The sequence below is a fragment of the Phaenicophaeus curvirostris genome, chromosome 17, assembly GCF_032191515.1.
Source record: "Phaenicophaeus curvirostris isolate KB17595 chromosome 17, BPBGC_Pcur_1.0, whole genome shotgun sequence".
In the NCBI taxonomy this organism is placed as follows: domain Eukaryota; kingdom Metazoa; phylum Chordata; class Aves; order Cuculiformes; family Cuculidae; genus Phaenicophaeus; species Phaenicophaeus curvirostris.
Genome location: NC_091408.1, coordinates 12585395 through 12612875, shown reverse-complemented (window position 1 = coordinate 12612875; position 27481 = coordinate 12585395). Strand labels below are relative to the sequence as shown.

The following is a 27481-nucleotide window of genomic DNA, read 5'->3' as shown; positions in this document are numbered from 1 at the left end:
AGGTTTTGTCAGGATGATATTTGAATGTATTTATTTCAATTCCCCTTTGATTTCTTTGTGTTTTCAAATGTAATTTAATCATAATTGTATGTATTCTTTATAAAGGTTTCATTATTATGAGAGTCTCAGTTCAAAATCTCTAAAAATTTCACTCCATCCTAAGATAAGGAGGTTTTGCAAACCTTGCCCTGTTCCAACTAAAGCTGACAGCAAAGCTCTTAGTTTTGGCATGGGAGTAAGAATCTGCACCTGTGCTTCATGTTACTTCTATACAAATCTGGATCCTTAGACACAGAAGACTAAATTACTAGGGTTTAGTTTTATTTTTTTTTTTAGGATTAATGACTTGAAAGAAAGTTTTGAAATGTGATGTGAAGTCCATAAACACAACTACTAATGAATTGATGGGTAATGCCCTGTCCTGAGGTCATAATTGCTATGAGCAATTGTGAATGAAAATGCTAATTTTTGATGTGTCTTTATGGATGATGTTGCCTTTATGGATGGTGCCAGTATTTGCAGGTACTTGCTGCCTTAAAAGTTAGTAAATCAGATAATCTGAATCACCTCTCAAAACTTGATTTATTTAACAGTATTTACTTACTACATCTGGTAATCACCGGCAAATTCTAAAAACACATTGCAGTATTGTTTAGCATATTGCTTTATCTTTACTAGACAGTATTTTATTAGGAACTTTAGGTAATTAATTGGTATTTGCATCTATATATTTGCAGCCTAAACTATAATAATTCTCACAAGTAATCACTTCTTTTTTATATATCTGATAGTATTTTACAAAAAAATAGTACCAAAATTTCCATGCTAAGCGAAGAGAAACTGAATTACACACATCACTTGCAACAGCTCAGCTTAGTACACTCCTAACTGAAATATAAACTTTAAAGGATGCAATTAAATTAGAAGAGAAAAAAAGCCCAATTTGCCTACACATTACTTGAAACTCTCAAAAGTGATGACACTGTAAGGTTACCACATTCAGAATGGAACCTTCACAAACAAAGGTAACACAAAGGATATCTTCTTACCTCTAGCAATTGAACTGCTCCTTCATGTTCCTTCTTAGCTTCAACCTGAGCCTTGTTTTTATAATAAAGGAAAACAAAAAAGGAAAAGTAAAAAGGGAAAAGAAATCAATTAGTCATTCCACATATAGTAGTGTCTAATCACATGAAACAGCATACTGTATACTCAAATCCAAAGCCAATTACAGTCTTGAAGGGGCGGCTCCACCAATTTTACTACAGCACTTTGGTTCCAAGCCACTGAAATAACTCTTTATTTTTAGAAGATTGAATCTCAGTGAAGTTTAATAGCATTGGTATTTTGTTGGACCAGGCATGTTCAACACATTGCAAGAACATATCAAAATGTGCCTCTGAAATCCTCTAAATTAAAATTGAACGATGAGCCTATTATTCCACATTGCAGGAGGTTCTTAGTCTAGAAATCTATTGCATCAGCCAGGAGAAAGGAACACAACAGTTAAGCTCATTCTGTACATGCAGCAACAGTATTTATCGTCTAAGTAAATATCTCAAAACCCACTTGTAGAAAAGCACAAGAAAGGTTGTCTGTAAGGAGTGCAACATTTAGGGTCTGATCAAATGAGTTAAAGAAGAAAAGAGGAAAACAATAAGAGAAAAAAAGTGTATTTTATGTAGCTCAGAAATTCAGTTATCAAATTATGGTCTGGAAAAGTCTAGCCCTTAAAAACAGCAAAAAAATAGCACTCAGTAACTTTGTGTTATCCTCACTTTATTTCCACTGAAGTATTCACTATCTTCTTTATTGAAGCTTGCCCAAGATAAGAAAAACTTTATAATAACCCTTATATCAGGCTGATAGCAGTTTGATGTGCTAACTTTGCCTCTTCACTCCTTATTACTGTATAAGCCAAAGACCACATTCTGCACATTCCTCATGGGAGAGAAGCCTTAAACCTCTCCAGTTGAGCAGAGGGCAACCCCCCACGGACTTTCTAATTGAAGCTCCCACGATGGACACTGAAACATCTATGTTAACTTCATTTTCCTTATCTATGAGGGCTATCCTACTCTGTTATTGGTTTCAACAGCAGCTTGGTCAGACCATAAAGTCAAAACCAAAAACATATACCCAAACTGTACTTCACTGTCATGCATGTTAATAAAGCATCCTTTGGTCCAGCAAGTGCAGTCATTTTTCTTCCTGTACTATAGTAATAAGTCTTATTCCCAGCACCTGATAACATACTGGCTCCACGAGCTTTGTATTGAAAGCCGCGTGTTATCCATCACTGTGAGTTTAATAAAATCTACCCCGAATATGAGTTCTTGATAAATGATTAGAAAACCTGCATCAATAGCTATCTCTCTTTTACATCAGACTCTCTTGTATTAAGGCTTTCTTGAAAACAAAGACCATCTGATTCCCTATCAACACAAAACATTGATGAACAATATTATATTCTTCCTTTTAGGCTGAAAATCTGATCAGTCTGTACATATAATGAAAGCACAATGAATTTTTATTTATAATATAAAAATGTGATGGCAAACGCATCAAACTGTACCAGTAACTTGCTTTGTTTTGAAGTGCACAATTCTGTGGTTCATTGGCAACTTTAAGACAGTAACAAGATAAGCTGTGAAATGTGATCCTGTGACTGCCTGGAGTTACTACTTCCATTCCACAATAATTTTTTTCAAGTAAGCATATTACTCATTTAAAAAAAGGAATGGAAGTATTTAACAGAAATATACTAGGTACATTGGGAGGTCAGCTCTGCATGAAATGTGAGCCAGCAGTGCTGTTTAATGATGGAAGCAAAGCATTATATTAGGTAACAGATTTATTTAAATTATTTTTCTGACAATACAGACTGCATCAAAAAGCTGGAAAGGAGATGTGTTGGATACCTGCAGTCTAAAATACCAAACACAATACAACCTCACTTGTGCTTGAAGACAATGATGCTACAGCTTAACAAAAATGACTGGAGAAAACAGTATTACAGAGATTCATCTCCTATTGCCAACCTGTTACAGGAAGACTCATATAATATGGTTTTATTAGAAGAATATAACAAAAATTAGCCAGAAGAAAATTTGAACTTTTCTTTGATTTCTTTGCTTTGCCAATAAATTTAAGTCCAAAATGTATGTGGAAGTTCAAATAATAACAGCTGAATATAATTAGAAATGGCATTTAGAAATATGCCTTAATAGATGAATTGTGAAAGGCTAAAAGAAAATTAACTGGAAGATTTCATTTTGTCAAATGAAGCTTTCCATTTCAAGCAACCTATATTAGATACTTCTTTTTATTCTGTTTAGAATGTCCCTCCATGCTAATTCACTACCAAATTATCATTAGTGTTATTATTTCTGTGTTTTGTTCTAGTCAAGCAACTGGAAAAAAAATCAACATTCATATGGAGACAATTTCAGCTTTAAGTGACTTCAGTAAGACTAAAAATCAATATCATGTTTTTTATATTATATTATAATGAATATTGAGAAGTTGCAGTGTGAAAAAACAGTCTTAAAGTGATTTGTGAATTAGAGAATGAACTTGGAAATGAGGTACTGAAACAGCTGTTTAGTTTATGAAAAAGATCATCTGTGATGTGTAAGTGCTTTGACAAGGACTGACTTTAATACAATTTATTGGAGAAGGTTAGAAAGAATCACCAGTATCTGGAAGATGAAGCCAAAGAAATCCTGACAAAACATTAATATGCCAGTGAGAATGCTTAACTGTCCCAGCAAACTGAAAAAGAAATGGTGGATTCCGCGTGTTTTGATTACCCTGAAATTTAGACCAGATTTAAGGAACACACGGATGTTCAATATTGAGGAAAGCAATGGAAATACAAATGAAATACACGTATTTGTGTTACTTTTCTCCCTATTAGGAAATATAAGGACTTACATATACTGGCCAGGTTTATCTTCACTGGCATTAACATTTATAAATCAGTTGGTACAGTCAGGTATATCCAACAATAAAGAAGCACTTGTAACAAATGCCTCAACTATCACATAGAACGATCCATGACAGGAACCAGTTTGGTAGTGGTGGTTTAAGTTCTTTTAAACCAGGGGATCTGTTTGATGACCTGCGGTCTGTCACTGCAGTTTACTATTTCACTTCACGTTCCCTTTCCCCACGTACCTTCTGCAGGAGTTCAATTTCCTGCTGTTTGGCGTTGAGGACAGCCAAGGCTTGCTCATGCTCCAACTCCAGCTGTTGCCGCCGTTCAGCAGCCTCTCGCATATGCTGTTTCAATGGAAGCAGAAAAATTGTCAGAAGACTTTAACATATTCTACCTGCAGCCAAACATGCTGCCTTTCCCAGGCATGCAGATGTTCATCTCAACACAGAAGTTCTCTGGTATCACTGATGGGCAAGCAGAAAACTGGATCGGATTTTAATTCGGTCAGTACCTGGGGGCATGTTACCAATGCTAAACTCAGGCATTTTGACAGCAATCTCTTTCAGGATATACGACTCTGTCATTGCCAGCACTGTAGCCTCTGTGATGCTCAAGTGAGCAGCACCCATTTTATCCATCAGGCACGCATTTGTACGTAGCACTGTGCTGAAAAATTAAAGCTCAGAAAAAAAAATGAGCTTCACAATTCCCCAAATGCCTCTTTATCTAGGATATGGGCTTGTGATTTGTTTTGCAAATGATGACCCAAAATAAATAGCTTACCTTTGCTAATCTCTGCCTATTATTTATAGCAAATTAGATGGGGAAAAGCTAACACAGGTGGATTTGGACTCGGCAGTATTCAAAAACAACTCTTAAAGTACAGCTGCTGCTAATGATTCAAAGCAAAATGAGTAAAGGTTCTTGGGAAGAGCACAAGCTGAACAATGTCAAGATACCCTTTGCAGATGGAAATCTTTTTCATTACAGGTTAATATTCTCCTAATACTGTTATAACTTGCAAGCACCCTATTAATAAATAGGAGTTATCCTAGCCAAGATCGCTTTATAGGTTCTGATCTCTGGTGAAACCAGTATTAAAGATTTTTATATTCCAAATTACATATTATTCCCATAATACTCTCAAAGCAGAGTCACAATGTCTTATCTGCAACATCACGAATTATTACACTCAAACCTATTAGGAATCAGCACTTGGAAACACAACTGCATGGATAACATCGACAAGAACAGCCCAAAATATCTCTTATTGTGTACAAGACAAAATTTTACCAAGCATATTGCTAACCTTTAATGAGCTGTTACTCTCCACTACATGTTCATAACAAAGAGGGACAGCACAGTGAGGCTGACTTCTCTCAATCTGGATATGTTTGCAAAGGAAGCAGAAATGTCTTCAATACTCCATTTGGCCTCTATTTGGATTTATTTATTTTCATTTAATTAAAAACAAACAAAAAAAAATCAAAGATTTTTCCAGTTCATCAGTTTTGACTCTTAACTGTGGCTTTCTTGCTAGGAGTTTTGTGAGGATTCAGTACTTTGACTATAGCCATTTCTGAACTGCATCTATTGTACAAAAGTTAAATGGGTCTGTCCATGGGTAATATCTATTTTCAGTATCTAATAATGACCAAAAATAATGATTCCAATTCTCATCTCAACTGAATGAATATCACGTATTTTCTAACTAGTATTACTCATGATTTAAATTAGTGTGAAGCTACATTTACTGAGCCCAGCAGCTTTCATCGAGTCTTCTGTGAAACCTGACATAGATGGAGTATTTCCTATATTCAAGAAATGGTGAGGCAATCATGTAATTATCACATCCTTAATTAAAACTTTTAATCATCAGAAAAAAACCTCAAAGGTCTGGCTTCACACTCTCAAGATTTAGTACCAGATTTTGTACAGCATATTTCTATACCATTATGTTCTTACTACTTTTACAAAAGCTACTACAGAATATTTCTAGTCCTTTGCAGAGATCGATAAATAATTAATACTGTGACCATAAAGTGAATCTATAAAATGTAATGAAGAAACAGATTGTGATACATGATCTGTGATTCTCCCCAGTTTTTAATTTCTGCTTCCCCAAATTTGTGTTTCATGATCCACAGTTCACAGATTTGAAGGTCAGAAAAGACTGTTTGGTCATCTACGTTAACCTTAAAGTATTGCTCAGTCATTTTAGTATTGTCATGGTCTACTTAGTATTTAAAGCAGTAAGGATCTCTTCACCCCAGCCTCTATCCCTCCCCAGCACAGCAATTATCTCCCCCAAACCAGAAGCAATTCCTCCCCTCTCATTGTGCTCACAAATTTGTTCTGTTTGCAAATCTGTTTTGTGCTTCCTATCTGCAGATCAGCTGGTGCCAATTCTTCCAAGCCTGAGGGGAGTCGGTTAGGGCAGTGGAGGAAGACTGCAGAGATCACTAGAAAAACAGCAGGGAGAAAGCTCTGAGCTGCTCAGTTCTTTCTGCATCTTCCTTCAGGAGCGAATTCTACAATGATCACATCACTACAGTTTATGTACATGGTGGCAAACCATTTGTCCATGCTGTCGCTCTCCTTAATGTGACGCAGGGTAGAACCTTCTAAATATGCAAATTTGCACTGCCTTTTCTGCACCGTCTCTAGAGGGCCTAATAACGTTACTCTAAAATCAGAATGCAAATCCACATCTGAAGGATAACAGAAAAAACACAGTAAGGATTTTGTATTTCAAAACAAGTGGCAAATAATCCTCTGTCCTTCAAAGGAAACATGCAGAAGGAAGCATGAAGAAGGATCAAAGGCAAAAAGCCTGCTACACAACAGAGAATGAACTGGAGACATTGTGCATATCTCAGTTTTCTTCCAAGCTATTGAGCTAGACAGCTGTATAGTATAAACTGGTTCTGAAATAGCACTTAAGGGATCTGCTCAAACAGCTCTTGATTTTTGTCTTCTTCATGGGCAGCAGGGGGATTTGACAATGAATAGCCCAACCATTTCAGTGCTTGCACTGTGTTACCTACAGCTGCAAACAAAACAAGAAAACCCATTCTTTCCTAGAGCAGTGATTTTCACAGTTCTAAAATGTGCAACTGGTAAACGCTAGAACAAATTCAACTGGCTTTCAAGCACTAAAGTCTTGTTTATGAGACAGAACTCATATATGATGCTGAATGGGGAGCAAATTTAATTCTCACCCAAGTACTCTGATCAAAACACTTGTCATCTGTGCTTGCAGATGGGTAGACACCACTGCAGTGGAATGAATGGGAAAAGCTGGCTGAAAACATCAGAAAAGCAGAACTGTTCCACGTGAGAGGCACTGAGAAGATTCTCAGAAGTTAGCTAAGTCAGCAGTTCTTCATCTTTCCTTTTCTGCTTTGTTGACACATCCTAAAAATCTCAAAAGAGAAACTGAATTTCTCTTTTGAGATGGAAACTAGGCTAAATATTTCTCAGAATTTTCTAACGGTTGGAAAGCTGCAACCCTCTTTTTTTCAAACTACTAATTTCACAAGTATATGAGGACAGGCATAGAATACACAACTGCATCTGCTTAGGCACAGTTAGTGCTAAAAAGGAGATTTAGAGTTTCAAGTCTGTTCAAGCTATTCTGCCAGCTCCTAAGAATCCTGCATAACTGAGAGAACTACTGAACATGAAAAGTCAGGATCCTTATATGCACCAGGTGATATTTGTTCCAGGGAAGAAAAAGTTTTAAAGGAGAAAGCGAGATTTGCTGAATGTTTCTCCCATCCATTAGAAGTATTATTTCAGTAGAAATTTGGAGGAATAATTAAGTCAAATGCCAGTAGATAACCTGATTAAATAGTGGAGAAATTGGCATCTTATGGTATGGCCAAAGAAGAAAATATGTTCTTTAATTTGTTTTAAGATAATAAAACTCAGTCCATCATTAGAGGAGTTTCAAGTATTCAAACTCATATAATCTTAGCAAAACCAGTATCTGAACAGGGTATGAGAAATGAGTTTTATTGCTTATGAAAGTGTGTTCTTTTGGTAGCATGGAAGTCCAGACAATAATAATCTGTATTTTGATTTGATGAAATGTGAATTAATGCCAATTTACTTAGAGCAAAGTCTAATCCTCAGCTGTTTTATGAGCCATGAATTCACAGTTCATTTATTTTCAAAACTTTTTTCCTCTTATTCTTCTCCTTGAAGAAGTAAATTTCTGCAGCTGTCAAGCTGGAATCCCTCAGTCATTATGCAGAGAGCACAGGTGAGCCATATCTGTTGAAACAGCTTCTAGGTGTTGATCCTACTTTCTACAGGTACTAGCAGACAGTAAAATGGCAAATTAGTGAGAAAGGTCTGCGGAGCTATCAGCTTTGTATTTCCCAGAAGAAAAGGAAGAAAATAACAGGAAAAGTAAATTTTCTTCCATTGCTTGAGAAAAACTTCCTACTTGTTACTGAGGAAACTGTATTGGTCTAAAGACAGATAACAACGTATCGCTCTTTTAGTCAATTCAGCAATTTATTTTTCCTTTCCCAGTAGGCGTATTTCTTATTTGCACATCATTCTAGATTTATTCTGTCAATGCTACCTATTGACTGCTAAATAGTACATTGATAATTCACTGTTCAGCCACATACATGACAGTTGTCTCCCCTTGGCATTGCCTAGTATGTGATTTCAACAGCTCCTGTTTCCAGAAGCCACCAGAATAAGTTGGTTTACAGAGCAGTCAGCTTGTTTTTGATAACCCCACAGTCTTTTTGGAGCTTAGCAAGAGGGACGTAACATATAACATCCTTTTACTTCCCTCTGTAGCTGGAAAACCTTTTCCTTACCCCTTGAGCAATATGAAACAAAGCTTGAGAGAAGGTTTCAACAATGTATTTACCTGTGCAATGAGACAGAAAATAAAATGTCTCCTCCTCAAAATTCAGGCTGACAGATAGTCATTTCATCACTACAGTCATCTCGAAAAGGCCAGGTCTATTCTGATGCAGATGACAGCTAAACTCTTTTTCCCCTTTTAGAGTGAGGCTGATGAAAGTCAAAATCATTAACAAATCCAACTTTAAAGAAGTGATGGTACTTATGGCAAGCACTGGCTGAAGCCACTTAGCGTTATTAAAACATTCTGCAAAGTCTTGCTTGAAATTTAAGATCTCCGACCACTTATTTTCATTTCCATCTCCTCCTACCTCCTTTACCAGCCACTTCAGTGGTTTGAAAAGGGAGAACTCTGGACTTGAGAAGGTGAAAACTAAGCACCTCTTTGGTAGTCTGTCAAAACAGCTTCAGCACTGGATTAAGACTCCATTCTAACCAAACGCATCCTTCATTTTTCTGAATGGTCTGAATTACAGACAAGTGTTTACAACTGTTTTTTTCTCTCAAGAATTCTCACTGTAGTCCTCATCAGTGCAGTTTCTCCATTAATTCAAACAGCTGTAACTGTATGATTTCTTTTTCTTTTTTTTTTTAATAATCTTGGTTCTCTTCAAGGCATGTCTTGGTGGAAGTTTACCACACCACAACTTCCAAATTTGCTACTAAGACAAAAACCTAGGAACAGTGGCCCATTCAAACCAGTCTGTGTTTCTACCACACCACGGGCTTCCTTCCTTCCTCTACCCTTTCACTTTGGACACCATCTCATTGTTTGTCACGGACCTTTCAGTCCCTTCTCCATTACTCATGATCCATCTATCAAGCTTAGCTTACGAAGTTACTGTCTTCAATCTATATTTAATCAATGACACTTAGGAAATTTGTCTGTTTCCTAGCAAAGCACTGTTTCCTTGTCACCACTAGAACTGGTTTTGTACTTTGCTTCAACTTATATGAATTAGCTGGTAAGTGAGAATTTCTGATTGATTCCATTTTCCAGCTGAATTTTAATTTTACTCTATCTTATCATCTCAGCTGGATTTCGCCTCTGTTAGATTCACCTGATGAATTCCATTTCATAGAATCAGTTTGCCCCATGGCAATATGCACAATAACCAGGAAAATGGAAGCAGGATAGCGTCTTCAGCTACATGGTGAAACCTCTGCTGAACAGGTTATCACTTATGATTCAAAGCACTTGATTTTTTCCAAGTTGAAAAGGAAGCAGCAGATTGATGACATGAAACCAATTGTGTATCTAGAAAACAAGCAAGGTTAGACACCAACGTATACTTCACTAGAGGCATGTTAGAAGAAAGGTGGTTATCTACCAGGCACTACAATTCTTTCTAAATAAGACCTCTCTGATAAACCAATGGCAGGTTTTGCAGCCCTGTCCTGATGATGGGATGTACTCTGCACAGGGAACACAAGCCGATACCAACAGCTTGTTTCACAAGACCATAATACCATTTTGCATCAAGCTAGACTGGCAGGCACAGCTCTTTTTAAGGTAAAATACCTTGGCAGTTGTTAATATTTCCTTTATTAGCATAGTCACTTGTCATCATTTTCTCCCCATCTTGACTTACCTCCAATAACTGTTATAGTGAAATCCAATTACTTATGAATTATCAGATAAAGATCTCTAATGACGTCTTTCCACTGATGCTTTGAGGTCCCTTATAGGTACTTGCTCTACCATACTCCAAATGTTTTATTGTAACTAATAGGGGCATTCAGTCCCCTAGTTTGCAATGCACTTATGCCTCTGTGACTCACCGAATGAACATCAGGAATATTAAACAAGCAATAGAAGTACTGGATCATTGGGCTTTATGGCATTATACATACCTTTAGGACCTGCTCTAAGTTCTCCAGCTTGGCTTGGAGCTGGTGTTTTCCCTTTACAGCCAAATCTCGTTCTTTGGTCACTCTGAGAAGGGTTTCTCTAAGATGGTCATAGTCTGATTTTACCTATAAAAAAAAAATCAAATGTGATTATTGCCCAAACAGCTCTTTAATGAAGTGAATATGACACAAACATTTCTGCATGTTAAATTGGAAAAAGGAAAAAATGTTCAAAGAATATAGGAAAGAAAGAAGCATAAAAGATGGAAAGGGATACTCATTGAGGAAACTGTGTGCGTTTCATATACGTGTATGTATGAAATACATTTTCTTTTGATAATCTGGCAACCAAACTGTAGTTCTGCATAAATCATACAAGTTTAAATAAATATAATGCACAAAATAAATGATCATAAAACAATTCCTAATTTTGCTGAATCTCAGAGGAATCAGAGGTGGCTGTGCTGTATGAAGAGACAGAAATCCAACATACATATATAAATATAACTCGTGCATTTTCCTGGACTATTCTTCAGTGTAAAATGACTTCAGAATAAACACATATGTACAATATCAGCCTGTGCTAATATTTGAAATCAGTGTCTTTAATCCAATAATAGGTATTCTTTGGCAACGAAAGCCTTGCTCTCCCTTAAAGTATTTCTATGTTGGTTTTTAAAGTTTCAGATACTCCTCAAGTAGGATTTGTTTTCTGATTTAATTTACTTGGTGCTAGCCTAATCATTTCTAAGACTAAGACATTTTATACAGGGTTTTGTGAATCATCAGCAATGGTGACTACTTCATGAACACACATAGCAAATAAGAAACTATAATATTAAACTACTTTATGCTGCCATGGAAAATGTTTTTCTTTCTTCAGTTCAGATTAGGTGAAAATTTGATTTCTTATCCCTGATCATATTACGACTTTATGTCCTGTATTGATAAATAGCAATAGGATTGGTACAGCTCGTATCATATCAGAAACTGACATTTTTACTTTAGGAACGAAAACCCACCAGCAGTAAACACCTGGCTAAAGAAATGCATAATGTTCACACGCTATTTCCACTTCCCTGCAAAAGAAAAGCAAAAAGAAGAAAGCAGAAGAAAGAGCCATAATATTTTTAGTGAATAGCGTTCCAAGAAGCATCTGTTTTCCTTTGTTACACGCACCACAGTGCAGAAGCATAAACAATGCTGGCAGGAATCCTAAGGAAAGGCAAAGCAGCACAAAGTATTGGGATGAGGCATGAGCTTTAATCCTAGTGCATCTCATGTTTCCTTCTAACTTCATTTAAGGGAGTTACAAGTTCTTTTTTTTCCTTTTTTTTTTCTTTTTTTTTTTTCCAATTTAATTACTCTAATTTCTTGCTTTTTAAAGGAATAAATGATACTAAGCAATCTCTGACATGGGTATCTCCTGGGCATTTTATAAAACAATATTTTGGAGACTGGTTCAGCCTTTCTATTTGCCTTCTGGCTTCAGTTTGTTAACTTGCAAATTCTGCCATGGACCAAACAATCTAAATGGTTGCAGCCAGCTCTCGTATTCATCTTTGCAAGAGGGCTCTTTAGAGTGCAGTGGACTAGAAAAAAGAAAGAGGAAAATGGAACAAATCATGTTTTCCACAAGAACTGATGCAATTATTGTCAACCTCAGGATTTTTTTTCTGTGCATGGATTTTTCTTTTCTTCTTCCCTCATTTCTTTATAACGAAGGAAACTATTAAACAATGGAGTTCTGGAATCTATTAACTTCCTGCATCCTTTGTATTGTATTTCATTGCTCAGATCATTCAGTGTATATTGTTGAAGAATAATGGAGTGGAAAAAGGAAGCAATGAGGTATCGTTATCAAAGATGCAATTTTGTTATTGTCTCTGATTTTCAGTTAATTTACTGAGAATGAATAAAGTACAATATTTTGAAAAAGTTTCAAGAGAAGGTTCTTTTCCTCAGGCTTTAGTTTACCCTGTCTCTAAAACAATTGATACCAACTCCTTACGTTTGTAAAGACTTTTCTAGAATGTACTAGTTGTCATAGTCTGAATTTTTGTGAGCTACTGAGCACGGTACTTTTCTGCTGTGTGTCCTTCCCCTGCTGGCAGCAAAGGGACTATCACAACAAATTGTACCTATTGGGCTGGTAACGTAATTTTGGAAAGAGATGAATTGGAGTCAGGTAGAGCTGTAGATATTTTACACATCTCAGATTCTTTCATTTAGGATCTCAAAGTACAAACCCAAATTCATTAAAGTTTAGGAATACACAAATGGTTCTGTTAATTCCTCTACTTTTTCTCTTGGCAGATCAGTTTTTGAACAAAGTTCTGTGTAGCGTTTAATTTTGTAGGCTGGAAAGATCACAACCAAATCTACCAACCACCTTCTGATAATTAATTACTCTTATTACTTCCAGCAACACTGATAACAATATTTCTACAGGGCGTTCTTGCCAGGACTCTCTTCTCTGAAGATTGTGTATCACACGGAATGCTGTGATAGACACATTTATATAGCCCATAAGGCAGGGTAAAACTTGATGAGTCTATAATTTGCTTTTTTTTTGTTTGTTTAGACGACATTTGTTCTTAAATGTGAATTTAATGCTCTCTCCAAGCAGGCTGTTTAAGAGCATATGGGATTTATACGAACCGGAATTGCACACAGAGCGTGTTAAAACATCAAAGTTCCCAGTGGCAAAAACAGTTGACCTAAATAGAGTCCCATCATAAACAGTTCTAATTTCATGACAGGAACAGGGAACATTTTGATCTGTGATGTTTCTCTGTTCAATGCATCAAGTAATTTATTTTCCACTCCATACCTTCACACGTACTAAATGTGCCCTCATTTGAGTCAGTTATGAAGGCCATAGCACTGCTGAAGAGTCTTCCACTTCCTGAGCACCTAAACAAAAACTAGTTATTGAAACCCAGTACACCAAAATGAGTCAGCAGCTTATTCATTGGTGAAAAGCTCCACCAGCCCTATAACTCACCATTTGCCTTAATTCTAGACTTCAGTGACCTGCCAGTTTTTTAAACAACTGACATTGTTCAAAAAAAGTTATTCCAAAATTACCTTGAAAATTGTATGACATCAGGTAGTGTGGATATAAATTATGAATATATAACGTCTATTCTATTTTCACATAAAACCACAGCCCACGCATATTGAGATGAACAGGCAAACAAGTCAGAGCCCGATGTCCTAAGGACACAAAATCATTTCACAAGTACTCCATTCCAGGAATGGAACTTCCTTTCTCTTATGCAGAGTAAAATAATAAAATAAATAAATCATGTAATTTACACAAAATTTAAGCTTTATTTCATGGATTTAAAGGTAGTCAGACTCATAACTACTACTTTTTTAGTCCTATCTCTTTATAACTTGTGCAAAAATGAGTGGCGGTTTTGTTTGTGCTACATAACAAAATGCATAAACCCTCCTCCAGTCCCACTTGCTTGAATGAAGTTGGCCTGTTTTTCAGGCCAGCTCTCAAGGGTGGAAAAGAATAAATTACTTCAGGCAGGTTTTCTCCTTCAGGGCTAAACCCTAACTCTGTTAGAATTCTGCTCCAACTTCTATGTCCAAAGTTGTATAGTTTCACACTTTCTGAATAGCAAAATGTAATCTAAACTGCACAATCTTTCCTCAGCCTCGTTGTGTGTGGTGAAAAAAAACAAAACCCAAACCTGACTGAAAACCCAAAGTCATTCCCTCAGATAACCTGTTATGCAAGAAAGAAAGCGCAAGGTTTGTTAATATTCAAGGTACACTACAAAGATTGCATATTGTTAAAATTGTTAAGAGTAAGAGGGTGCTCTTAAAGCAAGTCTTTGATCCCGCTGAGGCCGGGCTATTAAATCAGTAGCACAGGCATCCATCGTGCCTTTCACAATGGATTTAATGGATTTGAAGAAACAGACACTCAGAGTATAACAAATTCTGACACAATAACACCAAAAGGTAATTTTATTACTAACCTGGTGGCTAATGTGTCAAAGGCTGATGTTTTATCTTTATATTTTAAATTGCTTTTACTAGTTTTTTCAGTGTATCTCTAGCTCTTCACTATAGCAAGAGACGAGCATTACTTATAATAAAGCATTATTAACCACATTGTTCTTTACTTTATGACAGCAAAAGGGGTAACATTTTTAGTGTCACCAATGTACTGAGCCTTCACTGCATTAATACTGGATGTTATACCTGTGTTAGCCAGAATATAAAACTGTCTAAGCAAGACTTTATGTGCCTCGTGAAGTAAAGAGTAAAGACAATGTCTAAACAACAATAAAGAGAAGAGAAAAACATTAGGTAAGGGAGAAATTCTAGACGGATGAATAAAATTAAGTGCTGCTATGATACACATGGCTTCCTCCTATCATAAAGTATTACTGTGCTGACTTTTTATAAAAAAACAATTTTGGTTCCTCAGCAACAGGAAATTTCAGGTCTGCTTCAATACTAGGCGCTACACACAAAATGTAGAGTACATGCATAGCCATCTCTGCATTTTAGTAAAATGCATTTTCTCAGGGACATAATCAAACCTTTCTTAGTTTGGACATTCGGTGGTGGGCTACGTGGTGACACAGGCACAACAGCAATATCAAAGCATGCAGCTACTACTGTTGTGCAAGCTTTGAGGATGGGCTTTCATCAGAGCCTATGTGCGTTACAGCTCTTTTGATATGAATGATGTTGCCGAGCAACTCACTTAAGCCCTGTAGAAATCCCAGATTGGAGTTTTATTTTTAGCTAAATGGAGCCCTGTAAAGTGGCTGGTTCATGATGTTTCTTCCACTGAATGCATATGTGGGGAGGTGAGGCACATCTCCTCCCATGCTAGTCACGCCATGCAGTATTTGCCATAGGTAGAATCCCACTGTAGTCAGGAAGATACTTTTTGTCCCCTAACAGGAACAAAACAGAGCTGAAGAAAAATACTTACTATTAAAACAGTTTTTATGTCAGGACCTAGAATAGCTAAGACTAAGCCATGTACCATGGTACAGGGGAAATAACAATTGCTAACCGGAATTTTGGACAAATGCTCGACTGCAGTGTTCTAACATTTTATTGAGAAATTTAAAAATGCAAAGAAAATATGCAGAAGGGTCAGAGAGAAACCTACTAGCCAGCATTTATTCCTATCCATATTTTTTAGAAAATTCAGAGAATTTTAAACCAAGTCTCATCAAAATCAGTGAAAAGTCTTCTACCAAAGCTTAATACCAAGCTACAACTCTAAGACAATATGCATCAGAGGAACAATGCAAGTTTATCATTGTGTCTTAAAATTTCACTTGAAAATAGCATCAGTCCATAAAATAATTTTTGTAATTTATATTTAATTAAAATATTTTATGTTCTCCTGTAGAAACAAGTCAATCAGAAAAAAATCCCCTTTTATCCAATCTGTAGCCAGATTTCTGTAACAAATGGATGTCCAAGTTCTGTGCTCATGATGTTACCTGGTCATATTGCAGTGCTCTGTGGGACACGCTCGCATACTGAAGGCTCAGGCGATTCTTTTCTTGCACAGCATCCTTCAGTTCATTTTCCTAAAGAACGAGTAAAGGGTGTTATAGATCATTTATCTCCATTACAGTACATCCTATTAAGTGCTTAAGGAAGCAATGTTTTTGCATTATTTGGTATTACCAAACTATTAAGAGTAATATCAGGCAGAGAGCCAAAGGCATTGAAGGTGCAGAAGCAGCAGATTAGCTTGCAATTACAGTTGGCTCTGTAGTAAACCCACATGTTTTCAGTAGATGATCTGATTAAAGATGTGCAGGCAAAGAGAGATGACCTGACTTCACAGGCCTGGTGCCTGTAAAACTAATAATAATAAAAAAAAATCTCCCTGTAGAAAGCCAACAACTGGAAGGTGTACTCATGTATGCAATTTTATGTTCACATATTTCGCTTTACTTATAGTGTATATTTAACTAAAATATATATTTATAGACATTCTAATGTAAACATATTTAGGAATTGGGTAGACCATCTACGTGTGACAATGGCAGGCAACCAGAAATGCAGATGGAAGTCGAAAGGCAAGTAACCTGTCTGGAAGGGTCAAGATATTAACTACAGCCTGAGGAATGTATTTTTATTTATTTAGACAGCACTACACTAAGGAAAAAAAGGAAGAGTAAATGCAACTCAGATATACAAAGGAGGGATGGAAATGCAAAACCCCCACAAATCAAAATACATGCAGCTCAGGAATAAAGCAAAATCCTCTGATATTTCTTTTTTTTTGTGCAAGTTCACAGAGGTAATTATCCAAGAATAAATCTTAAATTCAGTTCCTTATGAAAGCTGTAGTCAGCCATGCTGGGCAATCTGTAATCTTTTCATCCTGCAACGTGCATTATACATTATCCTCTGAACACATTGTTTCTATTTGCCAAAAACTATACTAAGATAGGCAAACCTGGGGCTGCTTTCAAGCGATTTGAAAATAATTATGATTTTGTACCATTAAAATCCACATTATTGGCAGATTGCTCTACTAATTCTGCTGAAGTGTAAAGAAAAACTGTTCAAGTAATGTGTTATCACAATCGATCTTTAAAACACTCAATATGAAAAAGAATCAATTGTTAATTTTTGATTGACCAATATAAGCCCTAAAAAAAGGAACTTAAAGCTTCTGATATTACATACTACTCCAACCAAAACTCATGCTATTTTAAACATACTTTCTTAAATTAATTTCAAAACGCCCTGCACACAAGATCCAGGTTTTGAATAGAAAACTAGCATTTTCAGTGAATAAAAGTGTTAAACTATTTATCTAAACTGTTTCCTAGGCTTAATTACCTGAGCATCAGAACTAAAGAAGCTTACAGATTTTTGCCTGCTTCCTACTTGACTGATATCTGAGAAGGTGTGACATCCAAATCTGACTGAAATTAACCTCTGGGTTCAAAATTTATAGGGTCAGCTGAACAGATAGCATGATCATATGAATATTTTTTTCTACAGGAAATGAGATTAAAACATCAGTTTTATAAAATATCCCACAAAGAAAAGGCCATGCTGAATAACAGCGATTTTGACATATCAATTAATTCCACAGAAGATGCTGCACTTCTGCCCACATCTCCACTGCCAGTCGGATAGTTAAATTTGAACATAAACAAAGGATTGGGAAAATTAGTTCAGCTGAAGTAATGACATGTTCCAGCATCACCATCACGCAACATCAGAACATCTCATTATCTGTGGGAAGCCGAACTCTTGACTAAAGGTGGTAAGTGCTGCTGCAGTGAACTAAACAAAGACGACAAACTGCAGAATATTCAGTCTCCTGATTGCAGATCTACCTATCATCTCGCACATAAGGAGCTCAGCAATTATAATTTGTCAAGTCTGTTAAGTCTGTTGCTCAGGGTGCAGTTAAGAGTGGTAGTCAGGCTCTGTGAGATGCCAGACAGTTCTGAGGGCCAAAACTGAAGAATTTCTTAGCTCGCTTTGCATTTTCAAAGGTGTGAATTAAATCAGTAAATATTTTTACAATAACAACAAACTGCACAGAATAGTTCCTTGAATATGCAAATAAATCATTGTATCCAATTAATTGCTGAAAGTCACTTGCACTGCATTACGAGTTTATTCTGCACTTTATGAGGTGAAAATAAGCTACACTGCCTGCTTTGAAACCCTTACAACTGCAGGCTTGTGTCAAGCCAGTTTTGACAGTGACTTTAACAGATCGACTTGCAATTGTTACTAATCAATACTGCTCAGCTGACTTTAATAGAAAACAAGTGATAAGGAGTTACCAGGTTTTAATGATGTTATTAAAAGGTATTGAAGCAGAAATGGTGGGGTGGGGCTGCAGGAGGGAGAGGAGCAGCAATTGGCAGCAATCTAGGCCAGCATCTTTCACACCCTACTTAAACTCCCCAGAATGGAAAACCATTTATGAAAGATGCACAGCGACTGGGCTGGCTGTTAGTCCTATCTGAAGAAAATACATTCTAGCATGTTATTTTCAAGGATGAATAGAAGTAGGGCAGTAACCATCCCTGTTTCATTGGTCCTTAGCTATAAGCCTGTTTCTTTTCGTTTATATTTCTGTTCATCATTGTGGTAATTTGTCTCAGTATTATTTTGCATTTGCCTGGATAAAGCCCATCTATGTTCCCAATCCCAAATGAATCGGCAAAGATCTAGAATCACCTGAAACACTAGCAGGAGTTACTGGCACACCTCTAGCCTGGCAGATACACAGATAGAGACCCAGCAACTAAAACATGGGTGCAAAATTTCTACTTGCAGTATTTGAAACAAAGACAGAATGTAATTGTAGATATTATCAGCGTGTTTGGAAGTGACATAAATATGTGTAGACCTATAATATTTAGGTTGCTTGCTCTCAGAAAAAGCTTTAAGGAACAAAGAATAAATGCCACATAAAATTATGTGGTGAAACTGAACCAAAGTCTTGCAAATATTAGCCAAGTTCCTTTATTGGGCTATGTCTTCTAGAAATGATTCAAGTCACAATTGCCATCAACTCATAAATTCCCACAATATTAGTTTAAATTATATGTTGACTTATATCTCAACAACAAACCCTAACAACAAGGGCTCTGACAGCAGAATTATGGTAGATTCAGCTGCAAAAGTTTAGCTGCTGCACAGTAGTATCGATCACGTCCCTGAAAGTAACACATGACGTGGTTAACTGGAGCAGCACATACTACTGCCCAAAGGGGAACACAGGCTAGTTTCTGAGTAGCATACATGACTAGTACTTCCAGAGATATGTTCTCTTTCAAATCCGTCATGGCCAGTTTCTCCAGTGTTGAATGTTTCCAGGTGCTATCTGTTACTTGTAGAAACGAGCAGTATCTATTATACATCTCCTCATGTCCTTATCTCTTCATCTTCTGTGGCTGTGAAATATGACCTGGATTTTTGCAAATGATACGTATTCCTCATTGCAGTTTGTGATTTTCTGCCTAATCCATTTTCTTCAGTAATTTGATCCCTTAACAATATCCACCTCAGTATTTTCCAGATTGGTTAAATAGAAACCTTCAACGAAAGAGACCAAAGTTAATCCCAGCTTTCCCAGAACTAAACTCCACCCAACAGGCAATTCATATATTAAATGACAATTGAAGTCTTGTAGAGGAAAAGGATGGTTTTGATTGTTTTCCTGCATGTACAAACTGGAAAACTCAGATTTCTGGTATATACCCTTACTGGCCCACAGGCAGACTCTGGAAGTGGCCAGTTCATGGCTGCTCTTCTGAAAAGTGCTGTTGCACCACTGTTGTGTTTACACCAACTTGACTGGTGCCAGAGCAGCACAGAGAAGGTTGCTTTTAATCTGGGAGAAACCTAACTGATTTGATCATCATTTTACTATGAATCATAGAATAGTTTGGGTTGGAAGGGACCTGAAAGATCATCCAGTTCCACCCCCTGCCATGGGCAGGGACACCTCCCGCTGGACCAGGCTGCCCAAGGCCCATCCAACCTGGCCTTGAACCCCTCCAGGGATGGGGCAGCCACAGCTTCCCTGGGCAACCTGGGCCAGTGCCACTCTCGTGGTCAAGAAATCCCTCCTCATGTCTAGTCTAACTCTGCCCCACTCCAGTTTATACCCATTGTCCCTCATCCTATCACTCCAAGCTTTTGTAAACAGTTCCTCCCCAGCTTTCTTGTAGCCCCTTCAGGTACTGGGAGGTTTCTATAAGATCTCTTCAGAGCCTTCTCTTCTCGAGGCTGAACAATCCCAACTCCCTAACCCTGTCCTCCTGTGGGAGGTGCTTGTGTTGTGAGTTGTCTTCTTTAGGATTTTATGGTTGGATGCTGTAAGAGCTTTTTAAGAGAGACAGATGCCTTTTGAAAATCCCAGTTATGTTTCTTCTCACACAGGAAGGCTCCACTTCCTTAAGACGCTATAAATGAAAATACTGAATATTACTGAAATAAATGACTATTTTTCTATTCTCTTTCCTTTACTTGGCAACTAGTACTGAATGCATTAACAACAGGGCAACACTTTTCGCTTCAGCTCTTACAACTGCCAATTCCAAACAGAACCTCCAAGTCAACAGAAAGAAGAGGTCAGCAAATACACAAATGACAGGCTTACTGGCAGTAGGCTGGATATGTGCTTCTTGCCTCCAGCTTGCCTGTGGATGCTAGGGATTCTGTGCTACAGCCTTCCTCACTCTCTGTTTAATACCTCTACCAAAGTCTAAGGGGAACATCCAAAGAGACATCATGTGGTTACTGCTTGGACCTAAGAGGAGATTTTGAGGGATTTTGCAATTTATTTCAAAGTTTGAAATGGCCCAGATTTTAAACTTCTTGACAATAAACAAGTACCAGTCCAAAAACCAAACCTGTGGAAAGCATTACCATGCACTCTACCCTCATCCTTCTATTTTGTTATACAAATAGCTTTTGACTTCTTACAAATTTAATGAGAGTTTTGTCCTTTTTTGCCCTGCTGCTCTCTCCCCTGTTCTTCATTTATTCACTGTATGTAACAATTCTGACAATTTAATCGTGCCTAAGAAGCAACATTTCACCAGAGTCAAATGAGGTCTACCATTTAACCTATGCAAATCAATCCACTGCAGCTGTTAATAAAGACAAGAAGAGTGAAGATTAAGAACTCATCAAGCCGGTTACTTCAAGACACAGTATAAAAGCAAATGCTGACTAAATGTTAGAAGACTAATATGCAAGTGAAAAGGAAGCAGTACTTCATACTTCCAAAGAAGCTTCTTGCCAGTCTCCAGAGTGTTGGCATTGGGTTTTGTTTATTAGTTGAGCAGTCTGTCACCTCCTTTTCTAATGATGGTGCTACACAATATTCATACAAAAAAATCAAGAGCTTGAAGTAATTTAATCACTAGTACAGCATGTATCCGAAAAGTTTACAAATACAGAAATGAATGTAAAAAATTAATGTTAAGGAAAGAAACAATAGCAGCTGTATGTAGAACAATTTCACCTTCTCTCAGAAAAAAATAGAAGTACTGTCATAGATTAGCATCAACTAGATAGAGAACAAACCAACCCCAGACCTCTTCTAATATTTGTAGGCAGAAGCTGCACAGAGTTTAGCTTGCTCCTGCTTTCTTACTCGGTTAAATACAAGAAGTGTAAACCATACTTACATATATTACATATCTGCTGCTACATCAATCAAGCTGTATTCATGTCAGGACCATAAGTTGCATAATTTGCAAAAAGAATCTGAAATGCCTTTAAGCATGTCAGACAAAATTCCAAGCAGCGAGGATATTTCCTGTTGGATGTAAAGAATGCTTCAGGCATTCCCCACTCGTACAAGCATTTTGATTTAAGAAACCAACACTAAGGATGATCTTTTCAGAATCTGTGAAGTGAACTGCATCAGAAAACTGACATCTCTCCCACATCTATATAAACACAAGCATTCCTGCAGTGTGCCATTTTTTAAGGGGTGCCCAGAGCACTACACAGATTTAAAGACTCATATACTAATGCATATTTTGCAGAACATGAGACAATAAAGAAAATTTAATAATAGAAGACATAAAAAATAATGTTACCTTATATATAAGTTGCATGCTTTTAAGTGCAGAAATGAAGGCAAAAACGTTTGTTCATAACAGAGCAAAAGTAGAAATTCTCCTACAGATATGAGGACTGACTATAAAAAATCACGGTAGGAGGATGACTTCTGTAGATTTAATACAATCTGACACCACCGTCCGGGTAACAAGGTTCTACATTGCCTGGAGAAAGGCATCTGTTGCCCTGTGTGCTAGTTTGCTCATCCGTCAATTATTTTTGTTTAAAAAAAATGTTATATACTATTCATTTATTTGTAGCTCTTTTTCTTTGAGACTTGTTTTTGCCAGTAACCTGAAATGACTGTAGTAGAACATTCTGATCATAATCCCCTGTGATAGTTCTCTATTTTGATGATAAATGAATAGAATTAATCCAAGAGAAAAGTGAAAGTCTACAGGTACTTCAAGGAAAAATGAAAAATCTTCTGATCTTTTCTCCTGTATTTTTGCCCTGTAAATGACTCACTTCTAAGGTCAGGTTCATCACCATCAATTTATTTTATTCTTCTCGTAAGAAGCACATTTTAAAGGCAAAGCTGACTCATCCTGAACAGTACGCGGTAGAGCTATTTAAGAACCTCAACATGGACAAGCTAACAGAGCTGGGCTGAGAAGCACAGACTGTACAACAAACTGCCATTAAAACCTTTCTGATTTTCTCTTTGTAATTAGCATGTGCATGATGCAAGAAAAATACAGGCTGTCCTGCATAATTCTAACCACTATATAATACACTAGTAAGAAAAGTGGAACCAGGAGCAGGCAGGAAAATGGCATTAACGAGAGATGCTGCTGTTCTGTTACTGTCAGTTAATGTTCTGACACCACTTCCATTATATCTGACAGCTTTGGATGTACACCAGTAAGATAAAAGTGGGATCAAAGAAAGCAGTGAAAGATGCTGAATGTCCCCTTCCTGCCCCATGAAGCGTCCAGCTTCCACAGTTATCAACTTTCATAGTTAGAAAGTTGCACTTTTAATAAACAACATATGATAAGTTAGTGGAAAAGCGCTAAATGCAATGAAAAATGGTCAAATTAAATACTCTTTCTTTTTGAGGCATTTTACTATTTCCATTTGATTCTCCCTCTTGATTGTCATGATGAAGTACATGTTAGTTAGTAGTGCAGGAAAGTAGCCTGACATTTGATGATGTTAACATTTAAAAACTAAAGAATTTCTATAGAGAATTATAACAGGCTTACAAAAGTTTTTTCCACTACCACTCCTAAGACAAAGGAAGATCTACTCAGAAATGCTTGCATTTTAAATAAAATCACTGTACGGTTCTATTTTCTTCATTTTAAAAATAGGAACTTTTCCATGCAAATTAGACTTTGTTCTAATAAAGGAAAACAAATGCAGCTTTACCCCCTAATCAGTACGCTGAATTTAGCCTAATAAACACTATATAAAAATAGCACTTCTTAAAAAGCACTACTAAATAAAGAATGCAGGAACTGTAGCAGTTTATTGGACTTGGAAATCACCACTGTCTTGGCACTACAGTGACCAGGACCAGATGTTATGGAGGAAGCACAGACAATTAATGCATGGTATTATTTTTCACTTCAGTAAGACTCTTAAGATAACAAGCTTTGCACTACCAGATTATTTCGTTCATGTTCTTTTTGTCTTGTCCTTTTGAGCATTAGTTTTTCATGCAACGGTTTCTCCGAACTTGTTCACTCTATCTTTTCTACCACCTCAAATTCATTAACCCCCTAAGAACACTGATTTACACGATAAGGTTCTCACTGCCATGTTTTGCAGGATCAGAGAAGAAAAGGACAGATACACATCGGATTCATCTGAATTTCTGGAGGACTCCTCTGTCTTAGAATCACATATAAATAAAGATATATATATACATTTTTGCTCTTGCCCAGACTATGGCCATGACAGGAAATTGATAATCCATCTTATTTTCTTCACCTATGGCACATGGTATGAATATGACAAGATTTTCTCAACTCTCCTAATAATGAAAAGTGTAAAGTGATAATTTTAGATGTAGCTAAGTGCAATTATAGTATCCATAGTCGTGAGTAAATAACACAGCATACATTCTAGCTGCAGCTGATTACAATGAATTACTAAATACACAAGTTCTACTCAAAACATTACTTTTGCAATTCATACCTGCTGTGGTTGAAGGAATTAATCATGAAGACAGTAAAAAAACAGATATTCCACACAATAGCATTATTTAGTATTTGCTATTATATTTGTATTTTATGATGCCTTGTTTCCTCCTTGAGGTATGTGGAATGCATCAACTAGACTTCATACTGGAAATGTCTTTGCACACAGAACACAAACAGAATGAAGTCTTTGACTGGCAGTAGATGAAACTATTCCAACAGGCAAAGACTGCAGGTGTATAACTTGTGTTCTCAGTATCATCTTTTAAAAACCTCTCAGCATTTGCAATGAAATGTTATTAATGCGTAGCCGATTAATTCCTTAATGACAAAGTCATACATAATCTTTTTGTGGGAAAGTACTATACAAGTGTATAACTGATAACTGCAGGATCAACTCAAGGTAATTTTAGGCTTTTGCAAGAAAAATGAGGGGTAAAGGGCCAATTCTAATCAGTAATGAGTTATTTATATATGTTAACACTGTCACATTTTCAGTCTAAGGCTGTTCCAATAAATAAATTATGCAATATTAATAATGCTTCCATCATAAAAATTATTTTCATAGTCATAAGTTTTAATACAAGCTTCGTACCAAAGCAATTCGACCAACACAGCTGTTCCTAATTTAGCCACCCAAAGCACCTACACAATGTGCTTTTGTTCAGGCTACGCACCGATAGGCTTGGGGCGGTAAGAAGCATTTGGACAATGCTCTTAATAATGTGCTTTAACTTGTTCAGCCCCGAATGGGTCAGGAAGTTGGACTAAATGATTGTTGTAGGTCCCTTCCAACTGAAATAGTCTAATCTATTCTATTCTACCCTCCTGAAGATGCCCCCTCCCTTCAACTTAGCCAAACCACTACTTAATACTTCGTTTGAAAAAGAAGCACATTCATGCTTCATTTTTTAAATATCATCCAGCTGCTGGGAACATAAACATAGCCAAAAATACAGTAAATATACATTTCTGCGTCCTCTAGTAGTGAATTAATTTTAACTGTAATATTACAGCAGTGTTTTCCCTCAAACAGTATTAGAAAGTTAATCAATTTGATTTGTGGGCTGAAGCAAAATCAATATTTATTCAGGGTTTTTTCTTTCAATTATTTTTACACTCACTTCTCAGTACAATAAATTAAGCCGTATATCTGAGGGACAGAGGGTCTAATTGCCATTTACCATGGCACAGTTCTTGTTCCTTCAGGGATAGCTTATACCCAAAGGAAAGAAAAAAAATGTTAAATTATCCAATACCAAGGGATAAAGGAGTGAACAGGGTCCCTTGGTCATGTATATAAGGGCATAAAGGAAACACAGTGTGGCTGAAACATTATGCCCGTTGGAATGCTGGTATCAAGCTGCCACTGTCTGAAAGGGACATTCCCTACTGCCCCTTTAACAAATAGTTCCTTTTTATTTTACTATGATACTGCATATTTTTTGTTTCATATCTCCAGTTGGTAGTAAATTTATCTTTTGCCTGGATCCCAATGGATTTGCTAAAGATATAAGTTTGTATGTTAAATTGAGCACCACTGATTATATGAAAATAATTAAAATCCATAATGTGGTTTTAGTGGTTTCTGCACGCACATGAATTTCCACTCAAACTCTGTGGGAACTGCTAAGGAACTTGCTATCCACATTTTCCAGTTACTTCGATTTCACTAGCAGCAGAACAAATAAAATACATCAGCTGAAAAACATGAACAAAACGGTTCATCCCCACTGGAGCTCATGAGGGAAACGGAAAGCATCTATTCAAATATCTGCTAAGGCACTGAGATTTCCATTTACTGATCAACAGAACACGTACAGAAGACTGATGAATGGCAATTTGAACTTGGAAATCTCTCTGCAGAATACCTTATAGGATCTGCTGAAGTCCATGTATGTTAGCATTCTGCTAACATACCAGTTGCAGAGGTTTTTATATAGGAACAGCTCAAGAAGAGATCTTGTCAACTTTGATTAAATGGTAAAGCTCATTGTGCTATTTCTTAGAACAGAAATTTCTTATTCTTACTGAAACAGAGCAATCCTTTTCTTGTTATATTGCACTGAAAATTAAAATGCAATTAGTTAGAAAAATAAGTATTTCCCAAAAAGCTTTCCTTTTTGTCATGCACAAGGAGGAGAGAATGGCAAACAAGATCAACTGTTGTCATGGTAACGTCATGCCCCAGCAGGTGAAATATTCAGTCCTGTGGCACTAAAAATGGATGAAATGTACTGAGCCTAAGCATAACATCAACTAAAGCTCAACAATCCCTATTTTTTTCCATATATTGACATAATTATAAGCAACACATTTAGAGAGATAAATGTTAAAAAAAAGATGTAGACTCTGGCGACATTAGTAGTCATTTGGTTGTCTCAGAGTAATTTAGTTAGGCAGAAATTTATATTGATATAGTGCATAATTTTGGAAATCTCTATGCAAAGCTTAACACAATTTTGAAAAATGGTAAGTGACTTGAAATCAGATTTTTTCATTTCAAGACAGATATGAGAAATATATGCTGAATAATTTTAAGGGTTAGGTGCCAGAAGTGTCACTCAAAAACAGCTCTTCATACTCCTCAATTTCTGTTTTCAGAACAGATAAAATTACAGCCTTCAAGTAAGACTGTACAGTCACTTGTTCATCTTCTGTTAAGCTAAGATGGTGTATATAAACACTAAACACTCATGAGCTAACCAAAACAAAGTACGATGGGCTTTCCCTCCATGATTTTTTAAGAAAAGCTGTACAAAACTGTGTGTTGATCCTTCTATGGTCCAACCAATTCTTCCATAACTAAAATTATCTACAAGAAATTGCCCACCTCAAAACACTTCAGTCCTGTTTACAGAGATTGGAACAACATTTTGCATTCCTTCCTTACAGAGAACAAACATGCAAGTAAATCACGAAGTCTTCTTTTCATCTGCAGGGCTCTCAAACAACGGGAAATCACCAGGTATAATACTCATTAATCAAAGCTGTTTCCAAACCATTTTCAGCACCATTTGAAAACTAGAAA

At 36.6% G+C, this 27481-nt stretch overlaps 1 protein-coding gene across 14 annotated transcripts in view; it reads right to left on the bottom strand.

Moving 5' to 3' along the window:
* Positions 1 to 27481, bottom strand: part of RIMBP2 (RIMS binding protein 2) — a 113352-nt gene that overhangs the window by 53558 nt on the left and 32313 nt on the right. For 7 of the 14 annotated variants that reach the window (XM_069870752.1, XM_069870755.1, XM_069870760.1 and 4 more), the window contains exons 1-5: positions 22282 to 22306; positions 16174 to 16263; positions 10685 to 10807; positions 4180 to 4284; positions 1050 to 1100 (exon numbers count right to left, since the gene is read on the bottom strand). In XM_069870752.1, coding sequence (XP_069726853.1) covers positions 1050 to 1100; positions 4180 to 4284; positions 10685 to 10807; positions 16174 to 16263; positions 22282 to 22299 — 387 coding nt within the window. In that variant the 5' untranslated portion in view covers positions 22300 to 22306. Of the gene's footprint in view, positions 1 to 1049; positions 1101 to 4179; positions 4285 to 10684; positions 10808 to 16173; positions 16264 to 22281; positions 22315 to 27481 lie in introns of those variants that run through there. The other 7 variants (XM_069870750.1, XM_069870759.1, XM_069870764.1 and 4 more) reach the window with 5 other exon arrangements.